Consider the following 14,676-nt stretch of genomic DNA (forward strand, 5'->3'; position numbering starts at 1 on the left):
AATAGGGATATATATCTTATCAGAAAGTAAATGTATATAATGTATTAATGATGAACATATACTCTAGTAGTATTTAAATTCTCACATTCATGTAACAGGCCTTTGCATACAGAATACATTATAAAAAATGAGGGTTTTGCTGTAAAAACCAGTACAGCCTTGCCACAAACTAGGTCAAACTAGGCTGAAAGTTGATATAAGAATTATGTTGATGTTAAGACATACAGGCATCTAAATGTTTAGTTAGGTAATTTATCTGAATCTTGTGGATTAGTCAAGTCATTTTTGCCTGTTTTGTTGAATTTTAGTGGACGTCACAAGTTTAGCTTACTGGTAAATTGTCCTCTGCATTTTGTCAACCAATTATCTGATTGCGGTTAGTACACAGCTGGGCACAGTTGCATGCATCCACCACAGATCGCTGTTCCCAAAATGATTTCAGGGTGGTTTGACAAAACCCGTTTAGGGAGGCAGTTTTGCTCAGTTGTCATTGGAGATGGGTCTGATGACATAAAAGCTCAGTAAATGTTATAATTCCATCCATAGCACTGGTATGACTTTATTTACTGGTTCTTTAATTTTTCCTCAGTTTCTCAAAAGTTCAGTAACTCCCTTTGTCCATAATTTTGCCAGATGTGATCATTAGCAAATCTTGTTTGCTTACTTGTGAAGCAGATAGTTTATTTTAACCCTGCAGAAGTGCCTGTTCACCTGGTGCTAACTTATACTTTACTCAGTTTATCTAGGTTTGTTTGCGTGTGTGGAATTGCATGCTTACCTATCTGTGGTTTAATTTTTGTGAGCCAAAAGCAATAAGTCAAAAGTCATTTTAAGTTCAAGAAGTCCTGAGAAATGGCCGGTTAGTTCTAAAGTTAACCATGTGATATATTGGAAATATGCTGTGCTCATGCTTTCTCCTAAGACAAAGTGCTGGCAAAAAATGTCCCTAACCTGTGTTCACCTTGCTGTTGATCTACATTTGAGGGCCAGATGTTCTCCATATCTACAGCTGTGAGAAACTTCTGATGGGAGACACAGACAGATAATGCAATGCATATTTTCCACTCATTTATCACTCATGTTTTCCACCTGAATACTTAAAAGAGAATCAAGCAGACAGATCCACCTCAGGGTTTATTCCCTTAGGTTTATTCCTGTACTTTAGTCTGTAATTAGGGGTTTTAGCTTTTATTGTCACTTCACAATGCTGTCTTATAAAATCGTGTGGGAGTTGCATTGTATGCAGCTGTAAATTTGTTTGCAATTTGTTTTCTTTCCCGTGTTGAACCTTAATGTGCTACTGTGTAAATTAGAGCAGAAGGATTTTCACATGCAACAGGGGTGTTCTTGTCATTCCTTGCATATAATACAAAATAGGATGTTCTTTTTTTCTTTTTTGAGATTACAATTTAGTAGTGCCTTTAAACGAGGCAGTCATGCTACTGTATCCACAGGTACTTTTTCCACTGAATTTGGAATTTTGGATTCATATGTAAAGAAAAATGCTTTAGCCAGAAGTGAAGAAACGGGTTACTGGGTCAGATGAGGGGCACAGATTTCATGGCGCTGCACACTGTTTGGATTACTCATATTTCTGTACTGTGTCATCCTGACCTGCTGATAGCTTGACTATCAGCAGGTCAGGACTGCTGATAGCTTGACTATCAGCAGTTCACTTCAAAAGACGGTTCATTATTGGTGTAGATGAGCTCTTCTAAGCATCTGTTGAACCAGTTGTTACTCTCTTTGTGAAAATATCCCTCTTCTTTGTCTAAAGAGCTTGGAAAGAAAATGGTTCATCTTCTTCAGTTTTTAGAACTGAAGAAGCTTCTCGGATGAGAGGTGAAACATCGTCAAGAAACTTAAAGAAGTCCAGACGCTTTTCTTTCCAAGCTCTTTAGACCACGATGACCTGGATGACTGAGAACCTTTACAGACATGTCCCTCTTCTTTCTGACACTTGATCTTTAAGTTAAGGACCTTGTTCATCTAAACCTCAGTGAGTAATTTAGCAAACAAACTGAAGCCAGCTGATGCTTAAAGTGTTTTTGTTTGTGTTGCTTTTTTTGCCTACTGATGCCTTATCAGTAATTTGGTTTAGCACATTAGAATTTTTTTCCTATAAAAGTTGTTAGTATCAGTTGTAGATAATTTTGTTTCTGTAGACATAAAGTTTTCATTTTAATTACGAAAATTAAAGTTCCCCTAGTCCCCAGTCCCCCCTTCAGAAGGCATGTCAGTGGGTTTAGGGAGGTCCTAAAAGTATTCCCTGACTGCCTGACTATATCCTCAGTTGAATTCAGCAGCACCACACTTACACTGTACACCCTGTGAGTGGAGCTTCGGCTGCCAGTACCCATCAGCTGCCTCCAAAGTCCCACAGGCTAACCAAGCCCGATAGGACTCCGTCTTCAGCTTGATTACTCACTTCACCTACAGTGTCCACCATCAGGTTCAGGGATTTCCACCATGACACCTTGCGACCAAAACTCCTTGCAGCTGCCTCGGCAATGGAGGCGCAGAACATGATCCATTTGGACTGAATGTCCCCAGCCTCCCTCGGAATGCTGTCGAAGTTCTGCCAGAGATGGGAGTTAAAGATCTCCCAGACCAAGGCCTTTCCCAGACGTTCCCAGCTCACTGTTAGTATATATTTAGGTGTGCCGGGTCTTTCCAGCATCCTCCCCTAACCCTCGATAGGTGATCATCAGTTGACAGCTCAGCTCCTCCCTTCACCCAAGTGTCCAGAACATATGGCTATGTATGATGCCATTACGTAATCAATCACTGGCTTGATGCCACATGCACTTAAGGACATATTTATGTGCAAACATGGTGTTTATTTTGGACAAACTATGAGTTCCACAGAAGTCTAATAGTAAAACACCACCTGGGTTCAGATCAGAAAGGCCATTCCTCCCTTACACCCCTTCAGGTATCACTGTCATTGCCCACATGAGCATTGAAGTCTCCCAGAAGAATGACGGTGTGAAGGCGGACCCTCAAGAACCTCACTCAGTGACCCCAAAAAGTTAGGGCCATATACTGAGTAAGCTGAGGGGATATAAGAATACCCTCCTCTGCCGCCAATTCTCAATGAAGGCAATTCCAAAGGCTTGCATTGAGGTGAACCCAACTATAACTCAACCACACACACCATCTTAGGGTCTTTCCCCACCAGTGAGGTGACGTTCTATTTCTCAATAGCCAGCCTTGACAGTTGGGGATCAGATCGTCATGGGCCTCTGCCCCTGACTACTGCTCGGCACACATTGCACCCGACCCATATGGAGCCTCCTGCAGGTGCTGGGCCTACAGGAGGGTGGGCCCAATTTGGTCCTTCGGGCTGCACCCGGCCAGACCCCAAGGCTCCTACAGCTCAGTCATTGGATGCTCCCCCTCTGGCTCCCTCCCCAGGCCTGGCTCCAGCTTAATATTAGACGAAAATACAAACGTTTTTAAATGATGATTTCATTTATCAAGGGAAAAATCAGCCACCAACCTGTCTCGTCGTATGTAAAATAATAAGTGGCCCTTTACAGGTATGGACTGAGACAAAAAAATCAGCCCTAGCATTTTTGGTCCAAGCAGGCCACCATGATTGGTCGCAAATGGTCCAGTTAAATATACGCACATAAAAATATTTGAAATTATCATTATGTGTATCAGGTTTTTTTTATCTGGTTGGTACAGTCGTTGGATTAGCACATCTTAGCTGATACTAGTTAAATAAAAAGTGTAGCTTTTAATTGTCACATACTGTAGAAACTGCAGTGCAACTGTATGTATATATAATATTCATACACATACTGTATTATGTTTCAATTTCAATTTGTTGGATTATTGATATTGAAAGTTTTTCTTTTCAATCAGGTTGTAAAGTTGTTGTAGGATTCGGACATCTTAGTAGCAGTGCATGCATGTGACAATGAAAAACTACTCTTTAACTGTTAGTCAAAGCGGTTATTAGCGGGAGACAAATCGATCAAAATATTGATAGTATTGATGCTCGCACTGGGATTGGATCTCTTTTGTTCTGTTAGGTAACTATTGTGAAAGGTAAAAATCACAGTGATTTTGTGGTCATTAAAATGTGTTCAGAATATGCATTTCATGATGATTCATCTCATAATTCATGACATATTGCACTCCTCTACATAGGCTGTCTTCATAGGTTAAGTATTTATATCAGTATTAGTATTGGCAAAAGTGGTCCTGTATTTACTTGGTATCGTACTGAAATTTGTGGTTTCACACATCACTAGAAGTCATTAATTTTACTTTAAAATTTGAATCTCTACTTTCCATCCATTTTCTTACCATGTTATTTAGACCTTCCTCCATCTCTTTCTCACTCTGTTATTGAGACTGCTATCCCTTCTCCTGCACTTCTCTGTTTAGCGCCTCTTGTGACTACGAGGGGGTTGTTGCTGGTACTATTGCTGCTTATATGATTAATTTAATTTACTTAATTTGACATATATTGCACCATTTCACTTTTGTTTGTCCATCATTATCAGCGTCTTCAACAATAAACTCTACAAGGTGCATGAGTGCAATGGGAACGTAGGGGCCAGATTTGATTGGGCAATCCAGTGTCACTAATGAACAAACGTGCTTCTGTTAGTGCTTGCATGGCCGGGGTGCAGCAGCCCCACAAGCCGGCCTGTAGCCTGTATAATTATCAACAAAGAAAAAAGAAATATTGACCCATCAGCCCACAAGTACGTTGGCCCACCAGGCAAATGCGTAGTATGCTAGATTACCAGTCCAGCCCTGCCCCCTAAACATAATAACTGGTTAACCACTATGGCAGCAAAAACTGTAATCAAGCATTTGCAATAGCTGGCAATGAGTCTTTCACATCACTGTGGAGGAATTTTGGCCCACTCTTCTTTGCCAAATTGTTTTTATTCAGTGCAATTCAGTTATTAGATTTAGGGGTCGATTACTTTTCCACATATAGCCAGGTAGATTTGGATAGCTTTTTTCTTTAGTAAATAAAACCATAATTTAACATTTAAAATGTATCTAATTTTACACTTTGTTTGATGACCTGAAACATTTAAGTATAACAAATGTGCAAAAAAACTAAAAAAATCACTAATGGCTCAAATACTTTTTCACACCACTGTATCTTACTGTAAGTTACTGGACCACCTCGCTACACGTCTGGTCAGTTTCTGAGTCATACATCTGTTTTTGTTTTGTTTTTTGTTATAATCTACTGTCTTCTTTTAGAGTCTTTGGACTAAGTGAACGTTTTTGAACTCTGAGGTACTTGGTTCTCATTTGCACTTAGTGTGTTGGAGGTGGCGCAGAACCATGACCACTTGCTGACACAATCAGTTGTCTGCAAAACTTTAACACGTACGATCATCCAAACTAAGATGAACAAAGAGTGAGTCATATCTGTGACTTTTCATGCTAAGTGCTTTTCTTGTCTCTCTGTGTCAGCTTTTATCATCTTTACTTTTCGCAGCCGGGCAAAAAAAACCCAGCTGTTGTCCCAGTAGACATTTTTACTGTATCATTTTTAATTTGTGGCCATTTGGCAGCTGTTACTCACACAGCAGGGATGGACTAGGATATAAAAGGATCCCTGGAGTTTTTCCCTGAGATGCAGCACAGTACGATCAGCACAATTACAGCTGTAATGATAGCAATTCAATTTTATATCTTCGTGGTTACAACTGCTGGTTGGAAAAAGTAGCACATTTGAGGACTCCAGTGAAATAAGATGCACTTTCTGATGCTGTTACATTATTATTTTATTAGTTTACAATGGTTTTTAGGTTATTTAACAGTAAAAATCATTGGTTGTTACTACCTATTTTACCTAACAGCACCACACAAACCAATATATGAGTAATTTTGGTGTATCACGAATACCAATGATGTCACACTTTGATTCATGTACATTGTACACTCACAGCCACTTTATTAGGCACACTCTTCTAGCAGTGGGTTGACCATTATTTTGCCGTTAGAACTACTGCAGGCAGATTAAACAAGATGCTGGAAACTTTCCTGGGAGATTGACACGATAGCACAGTTGCTGTAGATTTGCCAGCTGCATATCCAAATGCAAATCTCCCATTCTGTCACATTCCAAAGGTACTCTGTTGGATGAAGTTTGTTTGAAGCTTCGTGATATGGTGCATAATCCTGCTGGAAGCAGCCATCAGAAGATGAGTACACTGAGAGCATAAAAGGGATGACACAGGTGGAATGGAGCCCTCCTTTCATGTTGTTTACTTCAAATTTTGATCCAACCATTCAAACCTTGCAGAATAAATTGAGGAAGCAACATTTTTACAGTCTCCGGTTCCCCAGTTTTTGTGAGCCTGTGTGTCGCCTCAGCTTCCTATTGTTAGCTGACACAAGTGCGGTCTGGGTGTGGTATTCAGCAGTTTCTCAAATACTCAGACCAAAGCATCTGGCACCAACAGCCATGCCTCATTCAAGTAGACATGTTCAAGTCAACTTTAATGTTGTGTTGTTTCTACTTGCCCATTGAGCTGCCCATTTGATTGGCTGATTACGGATGGATGGATGGATGGATGGATATGTTTCCTCTTGACCTCAGACATTACCCCCTTCGTACTGTCACAGCCAGAGAATAAATACAGAGGTGGACTGCTGTCTACTCCAGAATGTCACATTACAGTGAGACACAGACTGAGCTGAGACAGCCTGGCCTGTGTTCAGCACAGCTGGAACTGCAATGAACAGGAAGTTTCAAAGTCACAAGAGACATTTTTAAGTATCGAAACCTTTCACATGCATTAGACAGAACTTCTTCAGTTGGCTGTGGTCTTAGGTAATAATGGTGAACTTCCTTTGTCCCAGTACTCAAAATGTTAAGTTCAGATCTGTGAGTACAATCAGATTTCTCAATTTTTTCTATTTTCCCTCATTTTATGCAATTTTAATGTTTTAAAGATACACAGATATGAAGATTTACATTTAAAAAATATAAGGGTAAGCGGAGGATATAAAACTTTATATTTTATATAACTACTTTCTTATATTCACCCAGATGGTATTGTCTGTTGTCTAATGTCTAAAAGGTTCTGAGTGTGAATATATCCATAAGTTACCAACTATTTATCACCACGAGCAACAGACTATACATTTCTTTTATTGATGTCTATGTAAAGTCAAGACTGAGATAACCGTGGTGACCATCTGCCCCTTTTTCCATCTGTCATCTGGATCCTCCTTCAACTCTCAGCATGGTCACTACAGAACATCTTGCTATGTTGGCGTTTGTGAAATTTGTGCTCCACAGCTGATGAATGGCATCCTCTGGGAGGGGAAAACACATTGTTCGCCATATTATCAAATCCTTAGCATTTGTTCATACCGGTTTCTATAGACATATACTTTCTGTCATCCAGAGTGCCAAAATTTGACTCACCATTGAAAATCTAATCCACATTGCTTTCTCAATCGGCATTTTTATTCTGGCTTTGAACTGTTGATTTGTGGTTTCTTTTCCGTGGTGTTGAGCCAGTTGCTAACAATAAATTATGCAACATGCGTGACAAACCATGCAATGGATTTTCTGATCTTACTCAGAATTCCTAAAAAGTTTGGACTTGGACTTTGTTCAACCAAACCTCAAAACAAATGAACAAAACTCTCAAATGGAGCCTCAGGTTATGTGCGTAAGGTTATCTAAAATTCCACAGAAATCAAACTTGATGAAAACTGTGTCTGTCTTGAAAATGAAGCTGTAATGTCAGCCAAACCTGTCATGACCCACAATGACTCCTTTCTGTGTTTCCATAGTAAGTCAGTATTTTTAACAAAAACATCTGATACCAAAGGTCACATAAAACCTTCAGCTACCCTTATTATGTGGGCTTGTTTGGGGTAAAATAAAAGTTTAAGGTTGCAAAGATGTAATGTGTTGGATTCCTTTGGACTTTTCTGTGTTTATCTCTTAACACTACATGCTTACATTGGTGTATTATCACAGTAACAGTGGTTTTGGATCAGAGTTGATCCAAAACCATGGTTGCTACTGTAGCTGTCGTCTAACTCTCATAAGTTTTAGGTCAAGGATGTCAAACTCATTTTACATTGTGGACTGTATACAGCCCACTTAGCTCTTAAGTGGGCTGGACCAGTATAACTCCCCTTTCTGTTAGTGTAAAGAAACCTAACTACACATTTAATCCCTAAGAAAATTTAAATGAAGTGCAATTTTGACAATAAGTCTCAGTTTTTCTATATAATTACAAAATCTTGCCTAATTGTGCCACAAATCTGCCATATTAAAGAAATATGTCAGAAATAAATGTGTAAAATGGCAGTAAATGTTCTAGTTGTTCATTCCCCAGTTAAGTCCTGTAATAATAAAGTAGAAAGTTGTTAACTGACTTTTTAAACTTTAACTGTTAACTGTGACCCAACTGGAAAAGTTGGAAATGTCTACAGTTGTGAAAAAATTAAAATCAGGAATTCTTCTTTCTTTCTTTTTTGCTTTACTTTTGTGCAATATGAATGGCCATGGTGGAGGTATTTTTTTTTTTTAGGAAAAGCTATAAAACCTATAAAAATACAGTTCACATTTTCCAAAGCCTTCCAGTGGGCCAGATTGGAGTCTTTCCTGGGCTGATTCTGGCCCCCGGGACTTATGTTTGACATCCCTGTTTTAGGCTTTTCAGCTGCCTGGGAGCAAGAACCAGACAGCCTGGCTGTTGTTGATTAAGGTCATTGAGGTGGACGTCATGGTGTACAAAGACTCACGATCACATACTATGCATATTTAGATGTAATATGTTTGTGCTCACTGGGTTGCCTTTATGAGGAAGTTAACTTGTCTCTGGGATTCACACTCACCAGGAATTCTTTAATGTGTCTATAGAAGAGAAACTGCAACTTTCACCCTTCAAAGGAAGAATGCATGCAGCCCAGTTTAGTCTGTTTGAGTCATCCTCAGACCTCAGCTATTGTGACTCCCTTTCCCAGCACAGGCATCTGCTTGCTGGTAAAGGATTATTTCTCCCGCATAAAACCTTTTTAGTACAAGGGAAAAAATGTTGGACCATTGTTGTACCAAATGTGTTTTTTATCACAACTTGGCAAATCATTGTTTGCCAAGATTCCTGATGTTATCATGCTTTTAAAAAAGATGCTGTCTTTACAGCCACCTCGGGTCTAGATAATCACCATAGGTAAAACTCCCTGATGGAGTATTCCCATTTTGTAAAATGTTGGGTTTTTTTGATTGGTTCTTTGTTTTTCTCCACTTACCTACAAAGGTGTCATATAGAAGATGGACATACTGTGACATCATCCATTGGTTAGGGATGGACCTAACCAATGTTTTGAGTGTCATCATTGAGGTTTTTGAAACATGGAAAGTAACTGGTGGATCTTACTGGACACGCTCACTGGTAGCTATTTGTCAATCACATATGAGTCATTATCTTATTGCCCTTTAAGACTCTAGAGGACACCATCATTTACTAAATTAACACCAAGGTCAGAAAGAACTGAACTAAAAAAAAATGAAAGAGAACTGAACAATTAAGAACATCAACTCATCATGTAGATGTTTACTGAGGGTCAAAGGTCAATGTGAGCCTAAGGTTTGTTTTACCCCTGACTTCTATACAACAAGATCTCTTTCTTTTCTTTTTTTTTGTCAAGCCAGAGGCGTCAGGCACCTCAGCATTCACTTTCACTTTTCAGGCCCCGGAGGCCGTGACTTTATATAAAGACTATGCTCACTTGTCCTTTAAGACTGGGTGGTAAAAATACACTTGGGTTGAAGTGGCATGAAATAGAGGTTATAACAGCTGTTTGTGAGTTATCTTGAGTTATTTTTCCATAATATGGTATACTTTTAAATTCTGAACAATTGCACATGTAAAAATGTGCTATAGGTCTCACTGCAAAGCCCACATAGAGGGTTTCCCACTGCTTCTGACGGACTGTCAGAGTGCTGAGGTAATGCTTCCTCAGCCTCATCTGCTCTCTTGGCTGATAGAGACATATGATTCACTGTGTACGTCTCACTAAAAATTATAGTCAAGCATTGATCGTCTGTATTTGTGCTCGTCTGTGTGCAGCCTGCACATGTCATTAAGTGTGTAGTGTGTGCGTGTGTGTTTGCCTACAGGGTGTGGATTAATGCTAGTTTATTGTTGTGTTGTTGTGTGGGTGCCTTATTAATCTCCAAATGTTTGACTCACTGAGAGTATTGCTGGCAGGAACCTCAATTTCCTTGTTTGAATAAACAAAGTTATATAACAGAGTTAAGGCCTGGCAGCATGATGTTTTTTTTTGTTTGTTTTTTTTGGGGGGGGGGATAAATGGCAGGTATGGAAAATCAAGAATTTTGGTGGGGAACACAGAATGGTCTTGACCTCAGTGGTGCTCTTCTTCTTCGGGGATCTAGGTGTGCCGTTATGAAACTCTGTATTCTAAATAGAGAGGTGGTAAAAAGAAGAGTGATGTCTGACACGGTTTTAGAAAAAAAGTGTGCAAAAATAAAAGCGTAATATGATGTCATGCTTTTTCTCTTTTCTTCACAGCTGCTAACTGGGACCCTGGATGGGAAGCTCAGGCTGTTTAAGTCTAGCAGTGGCTCTTCTTTGTCCTGTGACACCAGCGCTGCCGTGCACAGTGTCCTCAACAAGACTGTGTAATTACAGCTGGCCCCTGCAGAGCCCATGCAGGTTTTATTAATGCAGTTCCAAGTGGGATTTTCATTGGGAAAGAAGAATTTAAACGTTTTCTTTTTTTGCTCTTGGTTTAATGAAAAACAGGTAGAGTTATATAAAAATGTGCTCTTGTGTGTTCTTCCTCGGTGCTTAAAATTGTCAGTAGAAACCAGCCATTTCAGATCATTTGTCTTTGTTAAACTTCCTGCCCATGCTTCCAGCGCATTTCTTATTTAAAGGGAGCATGCTGCTTTCTTTGAACTCATTTAGCTGCATTTTTGTGATGCACAATTTAGTCAATTAAACATAATATCGCTAAATTTGCCAAAAACAATTATTATTAGCAGTTATTCACATCTGTTGCACATTCTGAATGGTCAAGCATAACGTTTAGTTTGTTCAGTATGTGGAACAGATGTACTTCTTATATCGCTGGCTGTGACCTCCACTTAGCAGATCAGCACGTAGAGCTATGACATCAACTGGGTGCAACCACTTTGGCTGCCAGAAACACAGATGCTCCTACTGTTCATACTGATGCACCCATCTCCATTGTTTGTGCTGGATGTTTAGTCCTTTCTACCTTAGTCACAACAAACTGTCAGGTATTCTAATACATAGTAGAGGATATAAAGGCTCAATGTGAAATTTACATTTGACATGGCTACATTGCTGAAGTTAATGTGAGTGTGGCGTATGAATACACTGTTTCATCCTGGTTGTGTGTATTATATTTACTCATTTTTATTGTTGTGTTTAATAATATGTTGCTCTGATATTCTGATGTTACACTCAGGAGACATCAGTACTGGGTCAGACTTATTTTTGCCTTAATTCTTTGTGGCATACATTTAACAAGGTGCTATAAACATTCCTCAGAGATTTTGGTCAGTGAACTCACTGTCATGTTCAATGAACCAGTTTGTACTCACGTACAGATAAAGTACAATAATTAATTATTTGTACTATGCTACTTCCTACCTCTGGTTATGAATCAGATTATTAAAAACATTTAAAATGTTCCAAAACTCAATGACAACACAAAGATTGTTGCTCAGTTAAGAAGTGACATTTGAACCTGCTACCAGCTGTAGCCACCTGTGTTGGCACACAAACTATTTGTACATACCTTTGAGATGTATTATAAAATAAATCGGTGAATCCTATATAAAATAGTTTCCATAGCACAGTTCAGTATAAAGATTAAATTAGCTGCAGGGACAAAAACAGGTTTTTGCACAACACTGTAAACATGCTTATTTCAGCTGTAAACATTTTCGCATGAAGCCTGTAGGACTGACTCAATTTTGAAGCAAACCTCAAGTGGCCGGTTAAGGAACTGCACCAATAAATTAGCTTTATTTTAACCTCTTTTAGGTTTCCTCTTGGTTTGCAACAACACTATTTACAAAAAAGCTGGCAAGCTTAAATTTCTAATGTTTCCCATTTGATGCAAGATTCCAGTTTATTTTCTATGAGCTTTTTTAAAACTCTTCACTTATTCCACATTTGTGATGTTACAGTCTTATGCCAAAATAGATTCAATTCATTCTTCACCTCAAAATTCTACAAAACAATTTAAATCTATTAAAAATAATAAATTAAAATATAACATGTATATTCTGAGCCTTTGCCATGACACTCTGAACTGAACTCAGGGGCATCCTGTTTCTGCTGATCAGCTTGATTGGAGTCCAATTAAGTAGTAAATTAATTTGATTGGACATGAAGGTACACACCTGTCTACATAAGATCCCATAGTTGACAGTGCATGTCAGAGCAAGGTCCAGAAGGACAACCATTTCTGCAGCACTCCAGTAATCAGACCTGTGTGGCAGAACAGCCAAACAAAAGCCCCTCCTCAGTAAAAGGCACATGACAGCCAAAAAGTCTGCCAAAGAGCACCCAAAGGACTCTCAGACCAGAGAAACTCTCTGAAACAAAGATTAAACCCTTCGGCTTGAATGCCAAACATCATGTCGGGAGGAAACCAGCCACTACTGCAGAGCATGGTGGTGGCAGCATCATGCTGTGGGGATGTTTTTCAGCAGCAGGAACTGGGAGACCAGTCGAGATCAAGGGAACGATGAATGCAGCAATGTACAGAGACATCCTTGATGATAACCTGCTCCAGAGCGCTCTGGACCTCAGACTTGGCTGAAGGTTCAGCTCCAAACAGGACAACAAACCTAAGCACACAGTCAATATAACAAAGTAGTGGCTTCAGGACCACTCTGTGAATGTCCTTAAATGGCCCAGCCAGAGGCCACTAAGGCTACATCCACACGTACCCGGGTATTTTTGAAAACGCAGATTTTTCTATGCGTTTGCACCTTTCGTCCACACGTAAACGGCATTTTCGGTCACTGAAAACGGAGATTTTTAAAAACTCTGGCCAGGGTGGATATTTTTGAAAACTCAGTTTTTGCATTTACGTGTGCACGAGGAAAACTTCTTCTAGACTTCTGATTGGCCAACATTTCTACACGGTTAGGAATATATCGCCACCTGTTGCTTTGGCATGTTCCTAGCAGCGTTTTCCTTCATTTCTGCGTTTACGTGTGGACGGGATTATTTTTTAAAACGAAAACGGAAAATCTCCGTTTTCAAAAATACCCGTGTACGTGTGGACGTAGCCGAAGTCTCTATTCTTTTGTGTCATTCTTATATCTCCAAACAAGGTGACAGATTAATATGTTTTCTCTTACATTGATTTGGAAATAAAATCAAAAATAATTTTTGAAGTCACAAAGTCATCAATCCTATATCGCATGTCCTCCTAGGTTCAACATTAAGATATTCTTTCTATCTCAAGTTTAATACCACAGTTTATTGCTAAGTAACGTTTCCTGGTGATGTTTAATTTTCTTTGGAAAAACAGTTACTATCTCCTGCTCTGCTGCTCCTGTCACCTCCACCATATTATAAGCCTTAACTCAGTCTTCAGACAGAAAGGAGGAACACTCATCCCCCATCTGCAGGGGGACATAATTTCAAGCATCACTCATCCCCTGTCCATTTGGAAAAGATATCATAGTTGACGCATTATGTGATGGCGCTAAATCCACTGATAGTATGCTCAGTCTTAACTTCCTCAGACTGTTTTCCAAAAACTGCTCATCTGTGTCTTGTCCCCTGTCCAGTATTCTGTATTTGATTTACTCTGCCCTTTTTGGACTGCTTACTTTAATTGATACCAAGGCAGGCTGTCTGTGAGGATGTGCAGTGCGATCCTCAGCTAGATCATGAAGTATAGCTTTGAAGTTGCACAGTATCAGCTGCCAGATATGGATAGGATTTATAGGGTGGTACCTCTTGCTTTGTCATGCATTACATTATGTATGTACTGTGTGTGTGTGTGTGTAGGTGCGTGTGTTTATGCCACAAAGATAGGTATGTACTGGCAACGCTGCGTTTTCCCTGTCACGGTGAGCTTTAGTGTTCCTGCAAGTAGGAGACACTTTTTATCGGAGCAGAACGATAAATTGTCTTTGGGGTAAATTTACGCAGCCATGTTCTTTCTCTATTTTCATCCTGGGATGTGTGTATTCAGTGTCTTTCCTTGAATTAATTAACCTGAATTCAGTGAGCATGTGCTCTCAAAACAAAGTAATATATTGCCATATGTGCAAATCCTTTGTCTGTGTGAGGTCATTTTGGGTCCACTCCCTTCATCGAGCTCACCACTAAAGAATGAAGTACACTTGAAAATAAAAAGGACTTCAATGATATCCACACCCAAACATTATGAGTGTCCAACATTCAATCTCTCACAGTCTTTTGTCATTGAAACTGACAGAAAGAAGAACTTTGTCTCCAGCTTTGGAATTATTAGATGCTGGATATGACAGCACTGAACATGGTGTAACGCTGGAGGAAGATATGCAGAGCCCTCAGCATAATATACAAATATGTAGATGTCATTCCCCGCTATGTGGTTTGGTGGTCTTTTGGCTCGCTGGTCACAGTCTCATCAGCACTCTGAACACATTTC

The 14,676-nt window shown here is 39.5% G+C and overlaps 1 protein-coding gene across 1 annotated transcript in view; it reads left to right on the top strand.

Moving 5' to 3' along the window:
* The window catches only part of wdr27 (WD repeat domain 27), a 47,103-nt gene extending 32,633 nt beyond the window's left edge, over positions 1–14,470 (top strand). Inside the window, exon 24 of the mRNA XM_084949295.1 lies at positions 10,554–14,470. Coding sequence (XP_084805421.1) covers positions 10,554–10,667 — 114 coding nt within the window. The 3' untranslated portion in view covers positions 10,668–14,470. The remainder of the gene's footprint in view (positions 1–10,553) is intronic.
* The last annotated feature ends 206 nt before the right edge of the window (positions 14,471–14,676 follow it).

Source organism: Perissodus microlepis, chromosome 13 (genome assembly GCF_051167445.1).
Source record: "Perissodus microlepis isolate ML-2025 ecotype Zambia chromosome 13, ASM5116744v1, whole genome shotgun sequence".
In the NCBI taxonomy this organism is placed as follows: Eukaryota; Metazoa; Chordata; class Actinopteri; order Cichliformes; family Cichlidae; genus Perissodus; species Perissodus microlepis.